At 46.8% G+C, this 25,887-nt stretch overlaps 1 protein-coding gene and 1 pseudogene across 1 annotated transcript in view; both read right to left on the bottom strand.

The window, feature by feature from the left end:
* Positions 1-233: 233 nt before the first annotated feature.
* Positions 234-25,887, bottom strand: part of LOC144106606 (cytochrome P450 2J6-like) — a 32,508-nt gene continuing 6,854 nt past the window's right edge. The window contains exons 2-9 of the mRNA XM_077639454.1: positions 23,286-23,579; positions 21,724-21,851; positions 21,217-21,323; positions 19,272-19,573; positions 18,437-18,546; positions 15,368-15,632; positions 2,290-2,477; positions 234-1,002 (exon numbers count right to left, since the gene is read on the bottom strand). Of these exons, the coding sequence (XP_077495580.1) occupies positions 818-1,002; positions 2,290-2,477; positions 15,368-15,632; positions 18,437-18,546; positions 19,272-19,573; positions 21,217-21,323; positions 21,724-21,851; positions 23,286-23,503 (1,503 nt within the window). The 5' untranslated portion in view covers positions 23,504-23,579 and the 3' untranslated portion in view covers positions 234-817. The remainder of the gene's footprint in view (positions 1,003-2,289; positions 2,478-15,367; positions 15,633-18,436; positions 18,547-19,271; positions 19,574-21,216; positions 21,324-21,723; positions 21,852-23,285; positions 23,580-25,887) is intronic.
* LOC144107260 (uncharacterized) lies at positions 6,073-7,012 on the bottom strand (annotated as a pseudogene).

Here is a 25,887-nt window from a genome sequence, read left to right on the forward strand (position 1 = left end):
ACCATGTCCAGAACGGAATCGGAACGGTTTCTCAAAACGTTTTCGGTCCATTTACAGTTTTAACACCAAGAAAGGAATATGGGGTCGGTTCAGTTCCGGTTCCAGTTCGACACCCTGGTGCTAACCGTTCAACAGCGTGCTTGGCAAGTTTAACAGCGGCGGCAAAGCTGAATTGTTCGTAGCTTAGCCGCAGCTTAGCCATTGTAATTTTCTTTGCCCTGTGTTGCTTTTCACTACAAAAACCTGTTGGCTGAATAGCAAAAACTAGTTGAGGTCTATAACCATAGACTATAGGAAACAAAAAATATACTGTTCAAGCACTAAGTAGCGCAATAAGAACACTGCATGTAAATGAAAATAAACACTTCCTGGACATTTTAAATACGTGACGAGAATGATTCCACGTATATGTACAAGATAGAAGTGCAATATTTACAGAGAGCGTTACACGTTGCAGGGGAACTAGAGCTCACGTTTGTAGTACTTATTTTGTTAGTAGTTGTTAAACAGAGGAATTATAAGTGGGGAATTCTTGAATACAGTGTTATGGAAACTAATACGCAATTCTAATTGACACACAAGCATACGGAAAGGTATCAAAAGCTTTTGACAGAGTGGATGGTGCGGCTGGCACAAGAAGGAATAACATCCACGAAGAGCAAAGGTGTAGCCGTGCACCATTCCTTGCTCAACGAGCTAAGGTGGATGAGCCGTTGCACAAAGCGGATGACACAACAGATAATAAAGCAAGCAAGGTAAGCCCCTCGTGAAACAAACGCCTTGAGGCAGGTGCTCAGCAGAGGTAGTACACATTCTCTCATACGCGGACTTCTCGGAGCCGGAATACCACTTGCTGGTGAGTGGGACGAAGCGATAGACCAAACTCTTCGCCAGAAGTCTCCTGTTCAGCAGGCTTTTCGATATTGAAATGCTGCAGTATGGTAGTGAAGTAGGAAAACACCACCATGCTTGCAATGGATTCTCCCGGACATCTGCGCCTGCCTGCAATAATCGAGAAAAGAAACACTAGAGCTACTTAGTTTCTTTGATACCTTCCTACATCGGATGGGGCTTGGGGGTGCCTTTTATTAGCTGCCCAAAAGCTCCACATTTGATAATAGTCCTTATACGTTCACAGTTTGCTATATATCCCAGCTACTATGGCGTCGAAGAGAGTTGCACATTACTAATATTTCTAGGCAGAAAAACATCAAGCGCCGACCATTAGTACAAGTAGTAAGGTATTTAGCTCCCCCTATACAGGAGCCTTGTTCACACAGCAGATCAAGGTTCCCGTAAAGAACGAGGCGCGGTTCAAGTTCTAACGAGCGGTCGGCGCTTGGTGCTATTCCGCTATTACTACTGACCGACGGGTTTCCAACAAACCAGTTACCAGACACTGAGGACTGTATTTTAGTTCATTTGTTTTCTCACCACGTGGCGCATGAGAATGAACTTAAGGCTGCACTTCTGTAAAAAACAAATGCACGGCGGTAGCGAAACTTCCATCTGAGAGCCAGTTTATCTCTGCTGTGCAGATTTAGACAGCTCGGCTACAGCACGACGTATGCATGTGCGTGTGGACGCACTGGATTATAGCCCTGTAACGTGAGATGGGGAAACATTCTTGCGAAAAAGGCAATTTCCGACCATTTTCCTCTCTTTTTTTTCGACAAGCACAGCCAGTTCGAATGCGATTAAGAGAACAATTAGTGATTTAAATTCAAGATTGTACTTTTTTCACCGAAAATGGCATTACATTTTCGTCGTGTCCAAATAGATGCCCTTTGTTTAAAGATTCGACGGTTTTGCAACAAACTTTAGGCAAGCGATCGAGACGCACCAGCCTTTGAAGTGTGCCGGTTATCGCCTAGAATCTAAATCCACAGTTATGCCCAAATACGCGACTTCTCTCATTGAAGTGGCACAGGCTATAAGGCACAGCAGCATTAGCTAGGAACTGTGACGCATTCCTCATAACGCCTTGATTTCACCGATCTTTCAGTGTTCTCCCATAATTAGTCATAACTAGCGGTAAGCCCCACACCCACGATACAATACTGTTGAGGGCAAGGTCTTTCTTTTGATGCCAATCTACAATCTGGTAGAGCCTAGAAACGAGCGTCGCACATGTAAAAAATAAAAAGCGTTTACAAACATTTCTGCTATCTAGGTTTAGTTAGTTTGAATTGCTGAATTAGAAAGCTTTATCGCTCTACCAGGCAGCAATACCTAACACCATTTGTTCAGAGACCTACGAACGGAGGCTACGCTTCGTGTCATTATTACCATATGAGAATGGAATGAGTCTCTCGGGCTTTCTTGCTCGTGTTCCATCGTCGGCCAGAAAACGCTCGGGCCGGAAGACCTCCGGATCGCCCCAGAAGGATTGATCTTGAAAGATGGACCACAATGACGGGATCACGATGCTGCCTCGAGGGATGACGTAGCCGCACACTATGACGTCGTCAGTCGTGCTGCGCACAAGGGAGGGCGTAAGCGTCCACCGCGGTGTCAGGTATTAAGCGAAAACGCAAGAAGCAAACCAGTGCAGGATCCCAAGAATGTCAAAATTTTTTGGTAGAATGGCGTGTGTGCTGAAAAGTACAAAGGTAGAAATATAAAAGCCTCCACTACGGCACCTCTTTCTTCCTTTCTTCTTTCACTCCCTCCTTTATCCCTTCCCTTACGGCGCGGTTCAGGTGTCCGCCGATATGTGAGACAGACACTGCGCCATTTCCTTTCAACAAAAACCAATTTTCATTTTCATTTCCAATATAAAAAAATAGATTAAGGACAAAAATTTTCTTTGCTTACGCACTAGGCAGATGCTCGTATGGCTGGATTTGATATGTAGAACCACACGTCTTCATTGTGCGAGACTGCTTGGAAAAGTGTTTTTTGTGGAAAAAAAATGACGCAGTATCTGTCTCTCATATCGGCGCACACCTGAACAGCGCCGTAAGGGAAGTGATAAAGGAGGGACTAAGAGAAGAACGGTGCCGTAATGGAGGGCTCCCGAACAGCTTCAACCACCTGGTGGTGGTGGTAAACATTTATTATGTACAAGGAGGTGTTTGGGCCCAGGCCCTACTGCTCAGCTCCTCACAAATCTAGGTGGAGCTTCTATTCCGGAGCACCAATGGTGTCTAGCGCCGCTCGCGTCCTGGCGACTAAAGTCCGTTGGGACTGCAGGTCATGACAGCTGAGCAGCGCCGCCTCCCAGGTCTCCCTAGGAGGGTGGGAGATGAAGGATTGGGAAGAGTGGGGATTGGAAGGGCAGGTCCAGACCATATGAAAAACGTCCGAGGACGTCGCTCCGCAAAGCCTGCAGTCACCATCGAATTCTGAATTGAGGTGTTTCAATACTGCCGGGCACAGCATTATGTTTGTAAATTTTTGATAATTTTTGTGTTTGAGAAATTCTTGAACCTTTACAGGGTTCCGGAAAGCGACGATGATTGTCCTTATAATATGTAGTTACGTCTTTGAATGTAATTACAGATTGGGTAGGCTCGGAGTAGGCTTCCTGAGCAAGTGTGAGTGCCCGGGGAGAGAGCGCGCGGGCCGCCTGATCGGCTAACTCATTGCCCTGGAGTCCCTGGTGGCCGGGAGCCCAGATGAGGTTACAGTTTGGAGGGTCGCTAGACCAACAGCAATTTTGTAGGATGCGCCAGGCGAGAGAAGGTATACACGGTCTTTACTTTGCGGAGCAAAGACCCTTCGATTCATGTCGACAACCTGGGGATCTTTAACGTGCACTGGCATCGCACAGCACACGGGCGCCTTTCGGCAGCTCAGAAGCTCTGCCCATCTGTCTGAAGGCTCCAGGGCACACGTTTGTTTCTGACCGTTGACAGTCCTAAGGGTACAGTGCTAAGGATACTTGTAGCTGTCAGCTTTCCGCTGTGGCATGAAGCTAGTGCCCGTTGCCAGTAAAAATGACCTTCTCCGCTAGCACTCATGTTAAATTACAATCTCCATGGCTGTGCTAATTTCAGTGCCCTTCGCGGACACTTTCTTCCGTTCAGCCTACACGTGAGCTGCGTGGGTGCTGACTGTATTATTTGAATGTATTTTTAGGTGTGATTTCAGAGATTATTCCATTTGTTTTATTGAACCGTGCTGGACAGTATTTGTCGAATTCGTGAAATGTTTAGGGGAATCCCCCAAGGTTGAATAGATTTGTAATAGGGTCGAAATTACTCATTGTTGTTATTACCCGGGTTAGAGCCCCGGACACGGATGAATGTTTCTTTAAATGCGAAGTTTCTGTTGGAAGCTCTCCTCTGTAGTTGAATGGCTGCGCTTGGGTGGATGCCAATGAATAATTACTCTCTTATTACTTTCTTTAGAGCCATTCAATAGCTGTTCTTCGCTCGGACTGCAGCGCTGCTCTACAGCTGTCTTACGCTAGGTAGTCTATGTCTCCACGCAAAAGAAACTGCTCGGTTGCTGCAACAGTTCACTCTGGGGAGTTTTCGGCAAGAAATTTGTGCGCCTGCTTATCGGTACATTGCCGCCACTGCATTCAACCAAACTACTCCTCAGCAATATAAAATATCCCTTCATTCGCCTTCACCCTGCCGTGCTTCAATCATGGTCACACTACCTCAGTAGATTTCGTCAGAAAATTTCCCCCATGTAATCTAAAACTTCTCTGCGCTTCGGGGCTGCGTTATCTTTAAACTTTGAAGTCGCATTGCTTAACTACCAGACCAACGATTGATTGATTACCTTTCGATCGATTACTTGCGCCTCCAAATTACATCTCGTGCTCTTCATTTTCGGTATAATATAGTTACTCATGGAAGAATAATGGTTGTTAAATTCGCGGTGCTATCTCCTTTCCTGTGGACGTTTCGTCTACAATTTTGTTTCCCGTAGCCAACATTCCTTTCGTAAACTAGAACACTATCTTTTTTTACCTCGCCAGTCATAGGCTGTGAGTTGAGCGCTGGCAGGATACGACCATTACATGCTTTTGTTTAGAATGTGGTAGGTGAGGTGGTGCTCGTAAATTATTAGAAGAATAGCCATCGCTCAGGAAATATATGGCAGGACCTTTCATGTTGCAGACAACAACTTACCAAAATACCAGAAAAAAATTATACACCCCTTGCGTCTTGTGAGTTTCATCACTGGGGCCAAAACGTGAAATCTCAGAGAAATCATTGAATGAATTGCAGACACCTCAACTAGCTAAGAAACAGTGATGAACGATCCTAAAGGAAGAAAAAAGTCAGGAGTATGGAATAGAGAACGAGGGCGTTCCATATCACTCTTCTTTGACGGGAGCATGATAGCCAATAAGGCTACGTTAAACAGCCTTGCTGGCTCGTACGGTAAATGGAAGTGACAGTGTAAGTCTTAAACTACGCGACCCAAGAAAAATTGCTGGCGGGTTAGAATTGCTAAGCACGAAATATTGTGCGAAAGCAGTTTTTGCAGGTGGACACCACCGAGACGTACCTGAAAGGAGTTTGAGGTTTCCGCTGACCCAGGGAGCCAGTTATGCCGTCTTCAACGTTTTTGTCGTCAGTGCCAATTTATCCACCCGCCGTGGTGTACCCGGGTTCGAACCCGACCTCTGTGGCCGCGTTTCAATGGAGGCGAAACGCAAAAGGCGCCCTTCGGCTGTGCGATGTTAGTGCGATGCACCGGCGGTCGAAATTAACCCCGAGCCTTCCACTACGGCGCCTCTTTCTCTCGTTCTTCTGTCACTCCCCCGTTCCTTCCTTCCGTTGCGGTGCGCTTCAGGTGTCCACCACAATGGGAGACAGACACTGCGTCATTTCTTTTCCTTAAAAACCAATTTTAAATTTACCCAATGTACGCCGTTGGACTATGCTCTAGTGCCGCGTTTGTGCAGCATTGTTGTCCACGCCAACGCATGCAGCGAAAATCTTTTTGTCACTGTCGCCACGTAGCTCAAAGCGCGAATATTAGTTGGACCGTTCTATCAGTTGATGAAGAAAACGATGCGCAATGCACAGCACGAGAAGGAACGAATGCATGAGTGAATGAAAAACTTTATTGTCAAGGAGGATTCTCGCAGCGTAAGTGGGTCCTTCAGTCCAGGGCCCCAGTGGCCTTTGCAGTCTTGCGAGCCTTGTTGATAAGCTTGAGCTGTTCTTCAGGCTTCGCGCATTACAGCGCAGTCTCCCACTGCTCCGGTGTTGGTGTGTTGTTTATTGGCGCTGCCTGGGTTTTCTGACAGGCCCTTGTATCGTGATAAAGCGTTCAGTGCCCGCTCTCTGCGGGCATTTGCTGTCCTATTGTGACGGATAGATTTTGCTTAGTAAACTGAGATTGGGGTATGTATTAGTCTGCAGTTGTCTCCAGGCAACCGACTGCTCTCTATTAAGGTTTTTGTAGGGAGGGGGTAGGTCCTCCTGGGGGATCTTTGGCTCCAGTAGTTCCCCTTCTGTGTGCGCCTCCCGGTGGGCGTATGCTCGGGCATTGGCGTCCGCGCGTTGGTTTCCTTTGATAACCTCATGACCTCGTGTCCACGTGATGAAGCATCTGGTAAAGGTGATTGTTCTCGCCTTGAGTATGCGGATGGCCGCAGTGGATATGCGTCCACTGCTGTACCTTATGCACTCCTCTTGAGAGTCTGTAATTATGTGCGCATGGGGCAGCTCGCCCTGGTTGGTGATGGCAAGTGCGATAGCTGCTTCGTCAGCCTCTAGGATGTTGGTTTTGATTGAAACGCAGTTGATTTCTCTGAGCTGGTGATCCACCACGCTGCCTACCCAGCCGTATACCGTTTTCTGTATGTGGTTGCGTCCACGCATAATACGTCTTTTTTCCCTGCGATACTTCTTTAGCGGGCTTCCGATCTTGCCTTTCTTCTCGCCTGGTGTAAACCTGGATGTATGTTTCTCGAAATCGGGCTGACCTTAATAATCACCCTGATTTCATTCGGTACGGTCACTGTGCTGTTGATTTCTTTCAAAACATTCCTTATGCCCAGTAAACGCAACGTTTTTATGCTCGTTCGGGACAGCATGAGTCTGGTTTTTTGTGCTACAAGATGGGCCTCAATATGTTCTTGTACTGTGTTGTTTTTGCCCAGACTAAGTAATTTACCCGTCGATGTTGTGACCGGCAGTCCGAGAGCGCATGTGTATGCTTGCCTAAGAATTGCTCTAATTGTTCCTTTTCTTGCTTGAGTGGTGTTTGGTAGGGGACGCAGTATAATATTCTGCTGACCACGAGGGCCTGTACTAGTCTACATGTGTCCTCCTCCTTCATACCTCTTCGTCTGTTGGAAATTCGTGCAATCATCCTTTTTTATCTGTGCTGTGGTATTTGCTAGCAGTCTGATTGTGTGATCTATACGACGGTTACTCTGTATCCACATGCCAAGGCTCTAAACTTTCGATACTACTGGAATCTTCGTTTCCGCTATGTACATCTCAATGGAGTTTTACAGATCATACCTTTTCCTGTCGGCTGAGAACTTCTATTTTTCAGGGGAGCATGCAAGTCCGCAGTGTTGGGCATATGCGTTGACCGTGTCTGCTGCTCGCTGAATAAGGCCTTGTGTTTCTCCTAATGATCCCCTCGTCACCCACATTGTGATATCATCTGTGTAGATGGCATGCCTAATTCCTTCAATTTCTCTAAGTTCCCTTGTAAAGCCAGTAATAAGAATGCTAAAAGCATAGGTGATATCACAGAGCTTGCTGTGTTCCTTTTTTGGGGTTAATGAAGCTGTCAGTCCTGATGCCTCCTATTCCAATGGTAGGGGTTCTGTTGCTGAGGAAGACTTTTACATAGTTGTACAATCTCTGCCCACCACCCAGGTTGCTCAGCCGCTCCAGCAGAGCTCTGTGACTGATATTGTCGAAGGCCGCTTCAAGGTCGAGAGCGAGCAAGATGTTTTCTTCATATTTTGGGATAGTATTGAGCCCTTCCTCCTTGATCTGCAGGAAAACGTCTTGTGCTGATAGGTATTTTCGGAATCCAAACATAGTGTGCGGCATGAGTTCGCTGTCTTCATGATGAGCCTGCAACCTCGGATGTTAAGCTCTCTCATATACTTTTCCCAAGCATGAAGTTAACAAAATGGGTCTAAGATTTTCCAGTTTTGGAGTATTTCCGGACTTCGTAATCATTACTATTTCCACCTGTCTCGAGTCGTTCGGGATGGTCACCTGTTCCCAGTGTTGACAATTTCCGTGAGTCTTTTGATTGAACTGTCATCTAGGTTCCTTACGTGGCGTTGGGGATGCCATCCTTCCCTGATGGTGTGTTCTTTGTGGCAAACATCACAGCGGTCTGACTTCTTTTATGGTACGGGGCTCGTCCAGAGCGGGATTTGCTTCGCCCGTGTATTCCAAGCTGCTCTCGGTGTGTGTCGCATTACCGATATAGCGCTGCTTGATGTTATCTAGCATTTCCTTGTCATTGCCTTGGAATTGGTGCGCAATCCTTTGTCTCGTCTTACCAGTTTCGGATTTTGTCTGGGTCTATGAGAGCCCTTAGCAAGGCCCAAGTCTTGGCCCAACCTAGTGTCCCCTGCAGCTGGTTGTATTTTTGGTGCCTGTCGCGCCTCAAGAGCTCCGTCGCATATTCTTCGGCTTGGCTGGTGACATCGGCGGTTTTAAGATTGAGCTGCCTGTTATGCTTTTGCCTTTTCCAACTTGCAGCACGGCCTTCTTTTGCGCTGTGGTGTCTGCCGGAACCACGCGTGCGCCTTACAATTCCGGGCATACCGAAAAAATCGACACCGGCCATTAACCAGCTACTCTAACTACTCCACGCCGCATATAATGACCGCACTCATGTTTATACAGATGGTTCGGTCTCAGGTACAAGTTCAACCTACTCTGTGATCATTCCTGCGAGAGAGACCAGTATTATCCAGCAAACTTCGCAACGGACCACCTCCACCGGGTCAGAATTGGCCACTCTTCGTGCGGCTGTGCAGTACATCGGTGCACAAACACCACACAAATGGGCTGTGTTCTGTTACTCAAAAGCAGCCCTACAATGTGTTAATTCTGCTTTACTCATGGAAATAACGATGAATCAACTCGTAGCTGAATTAGCACATCTCCAACACCAGGCGCAGAAAGAGGGTCATGACATCGTCTTCCAGTGGATACCGGGACACTCTGGCATTGTCGGAAACAACGCAGCTGACGCTGCAGCTCGAGCGGCTCACGGCAGTGCCAACATTGTCCAGATACCGTTGACAAGAGCCGACGCAGCAAGACATCTGCGAATGGAGATTTTAGTCCGAAGAGAGATTTTAGTGTCATGGTCTTCTCCTGGCATCTGCACATGCCGTCTGCACCGCCTAGACCCCTTACTTAAACTCAGTCCTCCGTCCGGCCTCTCCCGCTGCGATACTATGCTTTTGTGTCGCCTGTGGCTCGGAGTGGCGTTTACAAATTCTACTCCCACTTAATCGCAATGGCAGACTCTCCTGCGTGTGAGATCTGTGGGTGCGACGAAACTATAGTACAACTTCTTTGTAACTGCCCTCGGTTTCAGCGTGAGCGTGCACTCCTGGCTGCAACACTCCGTCGTTTAGATCCTCGGCCCCTTACTGAAGCCAAGATTCTGGGTCCTTGGAGTAAGCCTTCATCGCAAAGGACAGCTTTGAAGGCACTTTTCAAGTTTTTGAAGGACTGAGAACTGAGTGCAAGGTTGTGAACTATCAGTGTGTGCCCTGTGTACCCGGCAAGTAATGGCCAACGGACATGTGGAAAAGTGATCATCTTCCTTTGTTCTCTTTCCTTTCTATCTCACCCTCTGTTCCCCTTCCCACCTGTAGGGTAGATTACCGGGCGCTGCCTAGTTTACCTCCCTGTCTTTCCGTTTGTCTTTTTCTCTCTCTCTCCTTTCCAACTTCTTAGCAACCCTCGTCTGGCATCCCAAAGGTGTAAGAAATATTTATCCACCTCGGGCGTGTTGGTAGTGAGGGCGACCTCTCGGGATAGTTTTTGCCAGGCTGTCTTGATTCTTGCGACCCAGCTTTCAAAGTCCGTGATCTATAGCGTCTGCGGACTGTGCCCTGGATTTCCAGTACGCTTCCTAATTTGTCAGTCTAGCCTGGCCATGTTTTTTTCCTAATCGGGAGGGTTTCTATACGGATGCGCAAAATGCAGTGGTCACTGCCTAGAGTCTCTCCTTCGTTTTCCAACCTTGCCTGCCTTACCTCTCTGACGAATGCTAAGTCTGGGCACGAACCTCAGTTGATGCTGTTCCCCACTCGCGCCGGTTGGGTGTGGTCTGTGATGAGGGTGAGCTTCCTACGATCAGCTTCTGTGGCTAGATCCCGGCCTTTCTGGGTTTCTCGAACATAGCCCCAGCTTTTATGCCAGGCAGTAAAGTCCCCTATGATGACGAGGCTGTTCTTGCCTTTTTCTTCTGCTTTGCCTAGCAGGTTGTTGAAATTGGCTTTCCTCTGGAATTGGCGGGCTGTATACGTTAAGAAGGAAGATGCTTTCTTGGCTTCTCTTTTGGGTAATGATTTCAATAAGGACGTGGCCAATGTACGTACCGTCGATATCGTGTCTGACTGTGGTGACGCTTTGCGGCCAGGTTGGCAACCTTGCTTTGCCCCTGCCCCGCGTAGACCGAGTATCCGGCGAGAGTGAATGAGCATGCAGCTGGTTTCCTGCAGGGCGATTATGTTTGGAGAGGCGCAATTTGCGATGTCTTGTTTAAGAAGACACTGCTTTCGGCGGAACCCACGGTAGTTCCACTGCCAAATTTCGACGGTTTTCAACTTGACCTAGCGTCTACAGTTGCTCGCCATATATTCAGATAGCCTGTTATAGGCTTTTCCCCTGGATTTCATGGCCGTGAATTGTACTAGACGCCCTCTATCCTTTCGCATCTCGTCTTGGATGTTTGAGATGAGGTTGCTAATATTTGCCAGTGCATTGTTCAAAGCCACCATGGCAGTTGTAAATTCTTGCCGCCCTATGGTTGCCGCCTGAGCTTCATCTGTTTTCGGGTTTGAGTTGTTCTTGCTTGTTTTTTGGGCCTTTAATTCTTCTACGAGATCGTTTTCTGTCTCAGCTCGGCGTTTTCTGCCCCGAGCGTCTGAACAGTTTGTCTTAGCTCTTGAACTTCCTCGTTATGTTGTCCATTAGCGTTGTTACCTATCGCTCCTGTCTTTGTGTTCATATTTTTGGAGCAGGGGAGAGGTAGAGAAAAGGTGCTCTTTTCAGCTCACCCTGGTTTCTTCCTCCTTTTTTGTTATGGTCTTCTTCTTCTGCTGTTTCGTTTTGGTGTCCGGAGTCTCCCTTGTCCTGGACGCCGATCTCGACCTTGATCTTGATATTGATGCCAATCTAGACTGAGATCTCGAACTGTAGTCCTTGCTGAACCAGCGTTTCCGGACCCGGCCGCGTCAGCCAGTGCGACCGTCACCCCTGTCTCCGCCGCCTGGTTCCTCTTTTTTTCTCGTCCGTGGTCTCGGTTTCCTGAGGCGTTCCTTGCACTCCTTTGCCCCCGTAGGACGCGCTTCCGTGCATAGAGCACATCTGGGCTTGCAGCTGTGCCCATCCTTGATCGCTTGCTCGGTGCATTTGAAGGAGACGGCGGCGACAGGTGTCGGGCAGACGTCCGCCCTATGCCCGGCATTGAAGCATATATAGCAAACTTGCCGCGATGGTCGATAGAGGTAGCAACGGAACTCGCCACCGTAGTAGCAAACGTAGCGTGGGACGATCTTTCCCTCTAAGGTATTGACCCTGCTTTGGGATTTGCGAAGCATTCTTGCATAAAGTATTTCGACTCCTTGGGTACGTACCCGAAGACGTGACAGTAATTCAGTTGGCGTGGTCCCTGCGTCCAGTCCATGAATCACACCTTTGCATGAATTGTCCGGCGCGGCCATGTAAGCCGTCACCGCATAGTATTTTGCCCAAAAGCTTAGACTTGAAATGCTCTACACAGCATTGGCAGTCTCCATGCTTGGCGTCCTGAGTATAGCGGTGTTGGATCCGTTGCGCAGCTCTATGAGAAAGGTGCCTTCGTTGCAGATGTCTGGTTTTTCGCATTATTCGATTATAGCCCGGACCATCTGATGCGTGCTCAGTTCGCTGACGTTGAGTCTTGTGATGTGCTATTGATGTTGATTCTTTGGTCTAATGATAACTCAGAGATCGTTTTTTTGGCGTTGGAGGTAGCTTCTCTTTGCGAATGGTATTCCACTTCAGTTTGAGTTGGCTCAGCGCTGAGTTGTCCACAGCGTCAGTCCCGGTCTCCGGAAAGGCAATCAGTCTCGAGTTGTGGTATTTTTGCAGTGCAGAACAATCGACAACGGGGGATGGCCATCCCTTGTTGTCGGCTATTCTCTTGTGTGAGTGGTCGGTTGCGTTGTCTTCGGGCTGAAGATTCTTTTCGATCGGTGCCGTGGCTGCAGCCGACGCCGCCGCGTCGTCGTCGGCCATCCTCGCGCGTCCCGCGTCACCTGTACCAGCGTTCCTTCGGGCCGACGGCCCGACACCGTCGAGGCTCAGCGCGGCGTTCTCCGCCTTAAATTTTCAGACGTGCAAAATATGGCGAAGTCTGGACTTACGGATGAAAGTCGGTTATCCACGGATTTCGCTTGATTAGAAGAAAACGAAGGAGTACTCAATTTTCGACTGCGTTGGGCTTTTCAGGGTGAAATGAGGCGTCGAGGCAGGAACACACGCGAAGTGCGTTTGCTTTGTCTGGCCCCTTAACTGCTTCCTCAGCGCGAAAATGCTTTGTACTTTAACACGAGTCGTTATCGGCTAGCTACGGTGATAGCTGACCTGTTCGCGCCGCCGCAGGCTCGATGCCCAGTTGCGGCTATATTTATGGTATTTATTTATTTATGGCTTTCCCAAGGCCACCCTCAGCGCCAAACTTCACACAAACCGGTGAGCCGGTCTCACCTTGTGAAGTACTGCTTTCGCACCAAAACCGTCTTGCATCTTCTGTCGTGTGTAAACAAGAGCACACAAGCCAATAAACCGTCTCGTTGGAGTGGCCGACTCCTCCCGGGCCACATGACTATGTCGTCTTCATGAAGGTGCTTCTTAAGAAGCGAAAATGCGGCCTCTCAGCGGTCTGTCCGTAACTCTTAAATTGATGAGGCCCAGCTAGAAGTGACCACGCCAGTTAGAAGGTCTTAAAGCTGGAACCTAACAACGTGCTGCAATCTTCGTTGGCTTCTCTCATGAATCAGGGCTTCACAGTGGCCGCAGTCTTAAACACGTTCGGGACCCTTCCAGCGCGGAAGCTTTCAAGAAAATGACCTTTTCTTCATTTTCTTGCACGAGCGAAGCTCAGCACGCTGCAGGCCGCTGTTGTGAGTTGCTACTGTTTGGAACATTAGCTATATGAGAACGAGGAGCGGATGTCAGCGTTAGAACAAAACGCGATCAGCACGAACTGAAAGGGGAGCCGCATTTTTGGAAACGAAATCATATAAATATATCCGCAATTGGTTTTATAACTAAGGAGGAAATTACCCTGTGCACTCAGGAAATTAAGCTATTAGTAAAAACTTATGGAATATCTGCCTATTGTACACGGCTGCCCACACATAGAATATGCCCTGAATTTTCTATTCTCGCTAAAGAACACCTGGAGAACTTTACATCTCCGCTGGTTCACGCCGTCAAACCGTATACCTGGAGTCGTGTGGAATAAATACTAATCAAATTACGATGGTTGCCGCAGAATGAGCTCTTCTTCCTGCTAAATGCTTGTTTTATGTTTTCATTTAGCTATAAAGTCTGAATCTTTCACACTATCTAATTTAAATTGAACAAACATGGTCTCAAGGTATGTGCTGAGGCACTCAGAAAGCTTCAATAATTTAACTGTACTGTAAGAAACACAATTAAAGCATGCAATTTGACTTCGTACAAAACTTTGGGCAGTTCATTTTTGAACAAGCTTCGGCTACTGGAGTTGCGCACTATGCCTAAAGAAACGCAATTAAAGCATGCAATTTGACTTCGTACGAAACTTTGGGCAGTTCATTTTTGAACAAGCTTCGGCTACTGGAGTTGCGCACTCTGCCTATGACCTTGATAAGATTGAATATATCCAAAATAAAGCAGTCTTCGCTTTATTTACCATCGAAGTGACCGCAACTTCCCCCGTTCCTCACATGCCGATCAATTACGGCTCCAGCCACTAAAGTACAAGCTCGCGGGCGACCATATTTTCATGTTGCACAGGGCTGTCTCCTTCCTCTTCATTATCATTCACCACGTCTATGACATTCGCTGATCATTTCCAGTGCAGAACCCCGCGCGAACCCACTGAACATTGTGCCTTTCTGATTTTCTTTTGAAACTGTTTGAAGTAGAAACGTAACCCAGTGCGCGAGTTTATTATTCATGTAACACTTTTCACAGCGCGAAAAAACGATATCAGGGGCCTGTTTCTATTAGCTGTCCAATTTTCATTGCCCATTTTCATTGGTAACTTAGGTGCACCGGCGGCTTTGAAGCGTCTGTGTGAAGCCACCCGGCAGTTGGATGGTTGGCGACCGCACCTCAGCATTAGCTGCGTATTGCAGCCAATGACAGCCAGTTGTCAGATCTGGTCGCTTGCTGTTGACAGTGTGCTGCGATGCACCTCATCATCGGCTGCATATCGCAGCGAATAGCAGCCAATGGTGACGTCTGGTCGCCAACCACCCAGTCGTCATGTTGCTTGCCACAAACGCTTGAAAGCCTCGAGTATATCTGAGTGACCAATGACTCAGAACAAAATGGACAGCTTATAGAATACGGCTCCAGATGTCAACAGACATGCGTTTGTCTGTAGCTGTTAGTGTGGCGCACATAGGTCATCTTCTTGTCTGGACCTTCGTGTTTTCGCGCTGTTACCGTGTTAACCGTTTCATAATTTTTGCTTTCACCTTTGACCATCAAGTTACTGAATGCCTTGATGGTCGTGCGCGTAGCTGGCCACTCTAAAGTTTGCCAGTGCATCGCGTTGTCGCGTCATTTGCTAAAGCGTTGTTCTCCAGTGTACTACTTTTTATAAAATAAAAAAGAGTTATGACAGCTTCCGCAAGCATTCCCTTCTCCTAAACTGGTGAGTGTAAGCGAGTGGACTCGTTTAAGTTCCCGTTGGCTTATGCCAAGAAAAAAACACTAAAACTAAGCCGGCTACAGTGGTACCCACTGAAGCACTCTGTTTTCGCGGCGAATAGTTGCACAGGTTGGAGAGTAACTGTGCCTGATGACCGCTTTGAAGTCGGTCGTTAAAGGGGCATTGGTTCTTTTTGGGGGACTGATAGTTCAGGCAACTTCATTACTGCCCAAATGTCATTTTCCCTCTACCTTTTAAGAGAAAATCTAGCTTCGAGTGAGTGCCATGTCAAGGTAAAGAGTGCCATGGTCACCTTCGCATCAGGCCGAGCGGGTTCACGGGCTTGCAGCGCGTCGTCTCCCACATGAATGCCTGAGTGTAGGGCAGCCTGTCGCGGTCGCGCCACGGCACGTGCGACTTTCCGCCGCTGCTCTTGAGTATGGCGTCGATCTCGGCCTGGATGCGGCGCTGCAGGTGAGGCTTGGCGGCACACGTCAGCATTAGCCATTCCAGCGTGGTGCGCATTGTCCCGCTTCCTCCACCGAAGAAGGACGACAGGTTGCCGATGAGGAGCTTGCCTGCAACGTGGTTAGTCGATTAATAGCCGTCAAGATTCGTATTCAGACGCGAGAAGTGGCAAGTAGCCACAACTCTGAAGTCGTGGGATAAAATACGAACAGCGACGGCAATGTTTCGTCAAAGATAGAATGTATAGTTTTGAAAAAAGGTGTTGCGCGAAACGAACAACACAGGAGGAAGACAGACGAAACAAGCGCTTGTTTCGTCTGTCTTCCTCCTTTGTTGTCTGTTTTGTGCATCACCTTTTTTTCAACACCATGCACAAACTAGCCTCCCAGTGTGTAATAATGGAATGTATAAACGTCCGTTTGGAGTGTGAGGTGAGTACAAGATATAGACTTCCAAGCGGCTTATAATAATCTTGTCCTCGACGATGCCGAGTCTTTTTCTCTCTCTCCTCTCAATCATTCCGTTATCCTTTCCTGCAATGCATGGTTCAGGTGTCTATTATGAATAACATAGATTAGAACGTTTCGTTTCCTTACAACCAACACATCACGCATTCACCAAACTCTGCGTATGCCGGAGTTTACGCCCGGGCTTCGAAAACTTAAAGCTCGTTCTTATGCGTGACACTGAATGCCCAGTGAGTATGATTCCTGGAGCTCCGTGCGCTGATCGTGGTTGAGGTAAGCTAAGAGAGAGTAGCCGGCTGAGAGCATAACATTTTTTTCAATTTATGCATTTTCCTTTTGTAAGAAAGTATTTATGAATTATGGACATAAGGTAGTGCAATCCTAAAAACGATTAGTGCAGAATAGGAGTAGAGAAAAGAGAAAGAACAGGAATAAGAGGTTCATTAGAATCAAACCCCTAAAATATTTAAGGAATAATCAAAATGACAATCTATAGCAAACATGAGTCAGAAAGGAGAGGAGAATCAATAAAGGCAGTACAACAAAGAAATAATCATCAGTGTACGCTAAGGCTTGCAACAAATGAACAAAAATGCCTATATCTTCAGTAGCAAAGATGAAAAGCATCAAGTAGGTAGTAATTATTGCTCACTGAGTCATGTGGCAAAATAATAATAATAATAATAATTGGTTTTGGGGGAAAGGAAATGGCCCTGTATCTGTCTCATATATAGGCGGACACCTGAACCGCGCCGTAAGGGAAGGGATAAAGGAGGTGTGGCAGAAGAAATAAAGAAAGAGGTGCCGTAGTGGAGGGCTCCGGAATAATTTCGACCACCTGGGGATCTTTAACGTTCACTGACATCGCACAGCACACGGGCGCCTTAGCGTTTTGCCTCCATAAAAACGCAGCCGCCGCGGTCGGGTTCGAACCCGGGAACTTCGGATCAGTAGCCTAGCGCCCTAACCACTGAGCCACCGCGGCGCGTTCATGTGGCAAAATGAGGTGAGGAATTGTCGTTCGACTGTCATTCTTAAGATGTAGAAAATGTGGCAATTCGACACATATCAGGACTTGAATAACGTCTCTTTTGAAACGTTGTTTTATATTGGTAGGCGGCACTCAGCATAACTCACGATTTGGAAAAGTAACCGAAGCATCGGCTTCACGTCACTACGAAGACAAGAAACACTGCCATCATCCCAAGAATGACACATTGGCGCTTAGTAAACATACCACACCTATTAATTTCAAGTATTGATCAAAAGAAGAAAACTAAAGCGGAGTTTGCATGGACAGATTTAGTGCAGAAGTTTTCTCTCTATTTCGTCCTTTACAAATTAAGCGAACTTTGTAAAATAAACGCTGAAAATCATCAGGGGACAAATTTCTCTTTATAGGATGTTAAATTCTTCATTAAAACGGCGTTTTTTAAAAGAAAACTAAATAACTACGGCTTTGTATTCTTTGTGTGTTACTTTTCGAGATCACTGGTTTTACTTGTTGCTTTGGCCGCCAGAGATATAAAGCATCTTTCGTTTGTTTTTAACGCAATTTATTTTACGTGTCTGGCTTTTCTGCAGTTTTGTATATTTCTTATTCGTATCTATCCGAGTGCCCACCGTTCTTAAATGTTGCGCCTTGGCCCCCTCCTAGTAGCCTTAAAATCTTGTGCTCTTATGGTGCACAGAAAAGCACATTTAGTGTAAATATGATTCCGAAGAAAATAAATTAAACCTGATACGCTAGGCGGCTTACTGAAGACGGAGAGCGCCAATGGAAACTGCGTGTGTTAAAATTTTGCATGCAGCTTTCATGGTCGTGGGAAACCACGTCTTCTTCATGCCCGTGATAACTTCAGCTCCATCGACAATGTAAGCCAAAATTTAGGCAGCGCACACTGTGGTACATGTGTGAGGGGCTTCCCATTTCGAAGCTGGCACGATTTTTCTCACAGATTTTTTATTTCTTTTGTGATCCACTACTCGAAGTCAGAGATTTCAACAGCTATGAGAAATTTTTTGTCGTGGAGATATAATCGATAGTCGCGATGCCGGTTTTGCTTTAAAATGCGCGTCAAGCTAGTGCGTTTCAAGAGACTACAACAAAAACTTTGCAGTTGATTAAATGCAACGGAAGTTAGAACGAGAGACTCTCTGAGACCACAAGGGCGTTGCCACGTGGGTAAGCTCCAGTGATCTATCCGAGCAGGCTGGATTTACGCAGAACTAGAAATATTGTATATGTAGCCAATATATGCTGTAGATTCACTTTTTCTCAGGCAGTGTGAAAGCGGCACTGGGTAAAAATCTTGTTGCAGGGTTTAAAAAGCGAATAAATTGTCGTCGTCATGGTCATTACCATCACCAAAGAGAAACGGAAGGGCTAAAATCTTCAATCATGCTATTCATCACGATTACAAATTATTCTGCGTTTCTCAACTCACGTGTAAAAGTTCCGTGCCCGTTTTGGCGCTTCATTTCTCGTAGGAAGCCATCAATATAGTCTTTCACGACGCCGTCATGGTGCGTCTTCTCGTGAGCTTCGAGCAGACTTCTGTGAAATAGGAAAGAATACGTGAAGCTGCGTATTAAGCTTAAAAACGCTTCCGCTTTTCACCTTACGGGTTGTGCACCAGAACACTTTTTTTTACAGCCACCTTGAAAACGTAACCAGATTTGCAGCTCATGTAGGTAAGGTGTACCTGCTTATTGGATCAATTGCCTCCACCATACAGGTATAATAAGAGCGCAGTTTGCCCAACCGAGGACGTTGGAGAGGTAAAGCGCTATGCGAATTGCTTACAACCCAGTTTCCGAGTACAAAGGATCGAATACGCAGCCACCGATCGAATTCCTGGGGCTGGCTGTCTCAGTGCCAAGAGTATTGTAGTCTTACGAACATAATAGAAAGTTGCATCCGTGCATTCCGAACAAATGAAGAGGAAGTAATTAAAGAGAGAATTTGCTCACAGCCCGACCACTTTTTTACCATCTCAACGAAGTCGTTATTAAAGCACTGGAAGGACAATGATTACTAAACTATTGTGAAATTAAGTTTTGTTGTTGCTCTTTATGCCCGCATCTAATGTAAAACAAATACGCTGTTTTAGAAACTCTAGGTCAAGGTACCGCTACTGGTCAGGAGGAGCTAGCCCTTTCCTGCCTCACCAACGTGTCTCTAGAATCTTAGATGCGGTATTGGCTGTCCTGCCGGGTAACCTTTGAGCCTACAGATAAGCTTTTGAACATCGTGCGCCATAATATGCTTTGGTGACTCACTCGCAGAACCGATCCCTTCGTATGATGACGTCGTACAACCGAGGCCATGGTCCGAGGCGCGACCAGGAAAGTAGCTTGCGCAGCCAAGGGAAGAAGTTCACTGCCAGCGCCTGAGCGGACAGCGCCGGTATGACGTCAACCATTGAGTTCATGTCGGCACAGTCGGGGTCATCGTACTCGAACCGCCGGCCGACCAGCAGCGTGGTCATGATGTTCGAAGTGCTGGGAGTGATAACGGCCGTTGGTATCACTCGACGGCCGCTGCAGGAGGCCAACTCGGGCAGAAGGTGTGACAGTTCCTCCTGGGCGCCAGTATGGGACACACGTCTACAATCCAACACAAATTTCAGCAGACACTCCACAAACGCGATATACATCGCATAGTAGAATTTCTGTGAGGGGGTGTCTCAAATTCTTGTAGTCCAGTGGAAGCTACGAGTGCTAGCCAACGGCTCCTACAAGTGTGTGGTTAGCTCGCGAGCGCTAAGAACCGCGCCGGGACACCTGTCGCCACGTGCTCGAAGTTTCCAGTTCACTGCAGAACGTGTCAGATAAACGATATGTAATCGCAATGAGTACTAGCAATTTTATGATCTTCATTCATTATGCGTTTTGGTATCTGTTCACTAAGGATGTTTCAAAGATTGCAATTAAGTAGATTTCATGGGGAAACTTGCGCACCAGCACTATTAAAAGCAGTAAAGATGTCACGACATAGGGCTGGCTTCTATGTAGCTGGTTCTAAAGAATAGAGGACAGCACTGTCCGCACATTGGTTTCGTTTTAAATCGCTTACACTGTCTTTCAGATATGTCGCCATCAATTGACATTTTTTAAACACGAAGGACAAGGCTTGTACTGAAGACTAATGTAACGACGTGATATGGGATACGGACATGTAGCAGTCTCATATAGCCACAAGTCTTTTGAATGTAATACCTCGTTCCGGAATGCCTCCAGAATGAGACTTTTGTTGGCAATTCTACAGCTTTGGTGTTCCATTCACAATTACCGTGTCTTATTCTAGCGCCGATTTGGTTCAAATTAAGGGGCGATTTTTTTCTGATTATTAAAAACTTCTGGGGTAGGAATGTTTTCCGCTGTCTTACGACGTCATAAGTCTTCCTTCAGGCGCGTTGACGTTGGCGGGCAACAGATTTCCAGCGGGAAGTTTCAGACAAATTGGCATGGTCGCGTTACACCGAAAAAGTCGCCAGCGGCTTCCATAGGAGAGTCGCTCAGTGGCTGATTTCTAGCCACACGACATCATGTTCAGGACCTATTCAGTCAATCAGCGGCGTTGCGCGAAATAACACCACGACATCTGTATTCATTCTTTTCCAGAAAATTCCTGTAGAATTCCTGCATTTGCACCCTGTTTTGAATGCACACTTCATTTTGTATTTGACTAAACGTGTCGTGTCTGCACCATGGCATTTTCCGCCGAAAGGCTGCTGGCGGCAGTAGTGCATTATCTGTTCTTGTTTTTAAGCAACACTCTATGACTTAGACTGGCCGCAAAAAGTGAAGGGTGGAACTCGATTGGCATTTGGTTCAATATTGTCACAGGGATCTGCTTCCTTTCGTGATATTCGGTCGATGACCGCAAGTAATCAGTCTATTTAACAACTAATACGCTGTTTCACGGTTACATAATGGCAACAGCGCGTTGTTCCTTGACGGGTTTGAATCCACATTTTCTTTACATGCGTTACTAGTGGTGAAGGTTTTTAAACGCAGAGGCACGCACGTCAAGTCTCAGAAGATGTTTCGGGAGGGAAGTCACACATTGCGATCTCCTGTGTGAACACCTGATACTGCACGCCGCGCGTCCGGCGAGTAGGTTAAAACCTGTCGCATTATCTCCGTGATACGTCGGTGCGAACGCTCCTTTATTCCTACAGTGGTGATTTGTGACAAGCGGTAACTTGTAAGTCAGCCTCACGTGTATGCGTTGCTCCATTGCCTCTTTGCCAGCGCCAATTTTACTGAACGTCTTCAGCATGAACCGGCGCTGCTCCTTCCATAGATGTCCGTTGATGAGAATCACACCTGAGCCAGAAGCAAGCACAAGGGTACAGACCTTGAGGGATCAGTCAACCTGTGGCCGTAAGCATCTTCAAGAAATTCGAAGAGTAATGTTTTTCTTTCAGCTGTCACGACGCAATGGATGATAAGAGCAAACAAGTATCTATTGGGCAAATGCCAAGAAGCTGCTGACCTACAGTACGACACTATTCAATGCGAACAAAACAGTGAAAGTGAATCACCAAGAGCATGCAGCGATCACTTCACCTTTCTATACCAAATTATTTCCCCCAGGGCATGATGAGAATTAGCCACCTGCTCCTGGTTAACCACCGTATCCCTCCTTCTGACGCATGCCTCTCTCTCAAACTGTAAAAAATTGTCCAATAATAATAAACAAGTAAATGACCCCAGGCGTACATACTTTGAGGATTTCCAGTGATGTTGAGTGGAAATTCTTCCGGTCTGTTCAGAAGCGGCCCCTGGGACAAGGCCTCCGTTACGGAGTCGAAGTCGCAGAGAAACACCAAGTACCGGCTTCCAAGCATAAGCCTGCAACCCCACCACATTGTTTTTAGCAATAGCGTCAGTGAGAAAGGAAGGAAGGATACGCCTCAATCCTGAAGCTCTGAAGCTGTGGCAGCGGTAATCTATGTACATGAGTGAATTCATGTCCTGCTTTAATGCGGGCAAGATGTTGCTTATTGTTATCTGTACACAATGTCACGCGCGTGACGAAACGTAGCAGGTAATAAAAAAACCAGACAAAGGTATAAACCGATGTATAGAAATGAAGGTGGTAGTAATAATGTCATTCTGACTCCACAAAAGCTTCAGCTTTACTAGGGCTCTGCTTTCTTGTCGAGGACAGGAGGATTTCGAACATGGTTCAGGGTGATATTTTACAAGCCGATGACATGTTTCTTTCTTTTTGCGGCACAATTTTCACAGCACTGCTTTTACAGTATCGTGGAATGCTAGTTTTAAACTGGGTATATTTTCCGGAATATGACCGAATGTCCCCAACCAAGAGAATTCAGGTAACAGGTTTGTTTGGCTATATATAGATCTCGATTTAAGGGTTTAGTGCGTGAACTGGAAGAATGCGATTTTTAGATGAGAAAGAGGCACGATGGTGTATAATTCGGCTTCGAATTTCTAGAGCAATAGAAGAAAACTTTCACCATCAACGCACAATTCATAACTTTAGGCTCGAAAAGTCTTGCCTTCGACCGTTTTTCCCTTAAATGCACTTCTAAATATGCATGGTATAAAGAGCCATTGGATAATGTTATGCGCACGGCTGAAAAAAACCAAAGTAGTAAAAAACAACTCGGCAGAAATGGGTCTGAAACGAGCAAAATACTTCACATGCCGGCAACGTTTTTTAACGCGAAGTTGCTGTGAGGCCTTGCTGCGTCAAGCAGGACGTTTACCGCAGTAAATGAAAAATTGAAAAGCGCACTGACAGGCAGCAGTTTTCTTTAACTTTACTATTTTCTGTGCGATTTTTAGTTGCAGTGTTCGGTTCCGGTGGTCTAGAAGCCATAAGTAGGATAAGAAAGCGTTAGCACATTTTGCACCTTCACCGTGCGATCACGTTCAACGTGTGACACCCGCCGTTATACAGCACTTGCTGCATGTGCATATATGGACAAGTGTGGCTCTGGTGAACGTTCACAGAGTTAGATTACACGCAAAATAAATATCCCCCGAAAGTAGAAGATTGGACCGCCACCAAGATAGCTTAGTTGGTAGAGCACTGTACGTGAAATTCGGAGCTTGTGGGTTTGAAACTCATCGGCGGCATGTGCTTTCTCTTCTTCCTTTTGATCAATTATCTTTCAGCCAATATTCCATTGATCAATACCACAGTTTTAAAGAAAAACGTTAGAAACATTTCCTTATGCTTTAAAGAAAGTTTAGGTGACTTTTATCTTCCTTCATATATGTGCCATAAATTGTGGACAAGAGTACACAACCTACCCGAACACGTTGCCGTACTTCTGCCTGAGAGCCTCGACTTCCCGGTATCCATTGTTGAACATAAAGGGCAAATTGCCAAGAAATGGCACGCCTCGTGGTCCGGGCGGCAAGTCGTGTCGCAGGCTCTTCTTGAGCCAATTGCAGATGTGCTGGAACAGGACTGCCATCATCCCGGCTACGACGCCCGTGACAAGACACTTCAGGAGCACAGACAGCATGGTACCTTTTGCTGTGCAGTCGGTCTACACCACGAAACTTCTATGCTGCCAGGGTCTGGAACATAGCCTCTTGTGCCTGCAGGAGCACGAATAGATAAGGAGGAGCACTAATTTTTTCCAATAGTAGTTTAACTGTGCTCAGCTATGCCCAACTTACCGGCGGTACCCAATCTTGTCACGTCCCCTGTCACAATGTGCCTTGTTTCAGTATAGTCATAACCTGACCATATAGCATATACCGAGCCTGTTTCAGCCCTTGCCCAAATTTTAAGAAAATGACCAAGTGCTCTGTGAAGGTTCGTCTAGTGCCAGAATGTAGACAGGCGCCTTGACAAAGTCGGCATATTTTTTTAATGCACGCTTGGTTTGGGAATTATTAAACATAAATTAGCGAACATTTTACTCTTAAATCTAGCAAACGGTCTTCAATGAAAAACTCGTAAAGGTTGCACAGAAATCCACACATCAGCTTAATTTTTAGGTAAGTTTATATGGCTGCTTTTTGAGCCTAGAATTTACGGCACAGCGTTAGTTTCTTGCAGAAGAATATGCTCGCGTCCGGGCTGCAACATCATGATTCTAGCAAAATGAAGTGCCCACGATTATCGCGCAACCAGCCCTTTCTACGATTGACTGCGCATTTACTGCGGTCTAGTTCAACCTGCTTTCTTCCATAAGGGTGCGTTTGGATTTCGATTGGCTCCATGGGGTTTAATGTCCCAAAGCGGATCAGGCTACGAGGGACATCGTAGTAAAGGGCTCCAGAAATTTCGACCACGTGGGGTTCTTTGACGTGCGCTGACATCGCGCATTACACGGGCTTCTAGAATTTCACCTCCATCGAAATTCGACCGCCGCGGCCGGGATTAAACCCGCGTCTTTCGGGTCAGCAGCTGAGCGCCATAACCACTGAGCCATCACGGCGGCACTTACATATTTGAATCAGTTTCCCGCAGTAGAATTAGCACTAAAAAGTTCGCGAATTTATCTTTGTTACTTAGCAAAGCAGGGACGTTTCAAAATATGCGGCCGTCGTCAAGGTTAATGCCTACAGCACTGTACTTTTTGGATCCGCGTAAAGTGCTGCCGTCGTTTTTTTTTTACCCCCAGCACAATTAGGCTTAAACATTAACATGGTGTAGGACTGGAAATCAAGCCACTAAGGTAGCTGCGCCAGAATATAACACGAAGGCAAGGTTATAGATCACCCGAACCTTAGCTTAGAGCGCATGGAGAAAATCAGCAAGTCAAAAACCACAAAGAGAGCAGGGGGCAGCATATGAGTGGAAAAAAATGCCCGAAAGCAAAAACCTCTTTCTGAGCATCTGGGGCAAATGTACTGAAATCTAAGTTCGAAAAAATAAGGGTAAAAACCATACTGCCTGTACAAAACAACAGTGTATTGCACTCCGATATACGCTGTCCCGTTCGCTATGGCCGCCCGCAAAGATACATGGAAGGGCGAGAAGGATGTTTCAGGCGTCGCACGTTGTTTCAAGACTCTAGTGCATATCAAGAGCGTTAACTCTTACACATCACGTTTCGAGATTTCGTGGGGTTTGCTACCAACCTGAGATCACAGTGCCGGCCATCTGTGGCAGCAACTAGAAACAGCATATCTCGCATGGAGACTTGTAGCGCCCCTCTACAATAGCATTGTAGAAACAACCACCTGACGCGCGCCAATGATGATGTCTCGGTGCAATATGGTGGATAGGGGTGGAACTACGTTAGAATGAAGTCAGGGAACGAAATGGCGGCATAGATTCGGTTCATGGAGGAAGGAAAATTCAGGAGAGGTCTTTCCCATACAACAACATGGAAGAAAAGTGTGGTGGAAGTGACGTAGTTTTTCTCGATCGGGAGGCCATCTTTTCCGGACAGCTTGTTTACAAACCGGGAGGCAGCAGCAGGCCGCGACGTGACACTTGAAGTGCGGCCTAGGCGTAACTGCTCGAGTTTCTGTTTTTTGGTCGTGCTCACAGACTGACATTGACGGCGTTTGCCCATATCTCAAGGTAGAGTTTATAGGAAAATTCTTTTTGCGTGCCCGGATTTGAACGCACTCGGTGACAACGATAGAACGGGAATTTCGTCTACTGCGACACTGCTGGGAGCCGTCTGGAGACTGCAGCTGTTCACTGAGGAGCATTCGCGCTGTTCGTTCACCATTGGTTCAATATGGCTTGCGCTGCAGGGTGTTCGTCGGCGTGCACTGCGAACGTTTCGTGCTTTGTGCGTGCAGTGTGCGTGTGCTATTCGCGCTCCCGTTCGGCAGTGAAACCTCGTTGCTACTTATACGTGTTCTTGCAACGCTCCAGCGATTGCAAATGGTGTTGATTGTAATACAACTGCCAATTTTGTTTTTCGGAAATTGAGCTTGT

Source organism: Amblyomma americanum, chromosome 10, assembly GCF_052857255.1.
Source record: "Amblyomma americanum isolate KBUSLIRL-KWMA chromosome 10, ASM5285725v1, whole genome shotgun sequence".
In the NCBI taxonomy this organism is placed as follows: domain Eukaryota; kingdom Metazoa; phylum Arthropoda; class Arachnida; order Ixodida; family Ixodidae; genus Amblyomma; species Amblyomma americanum.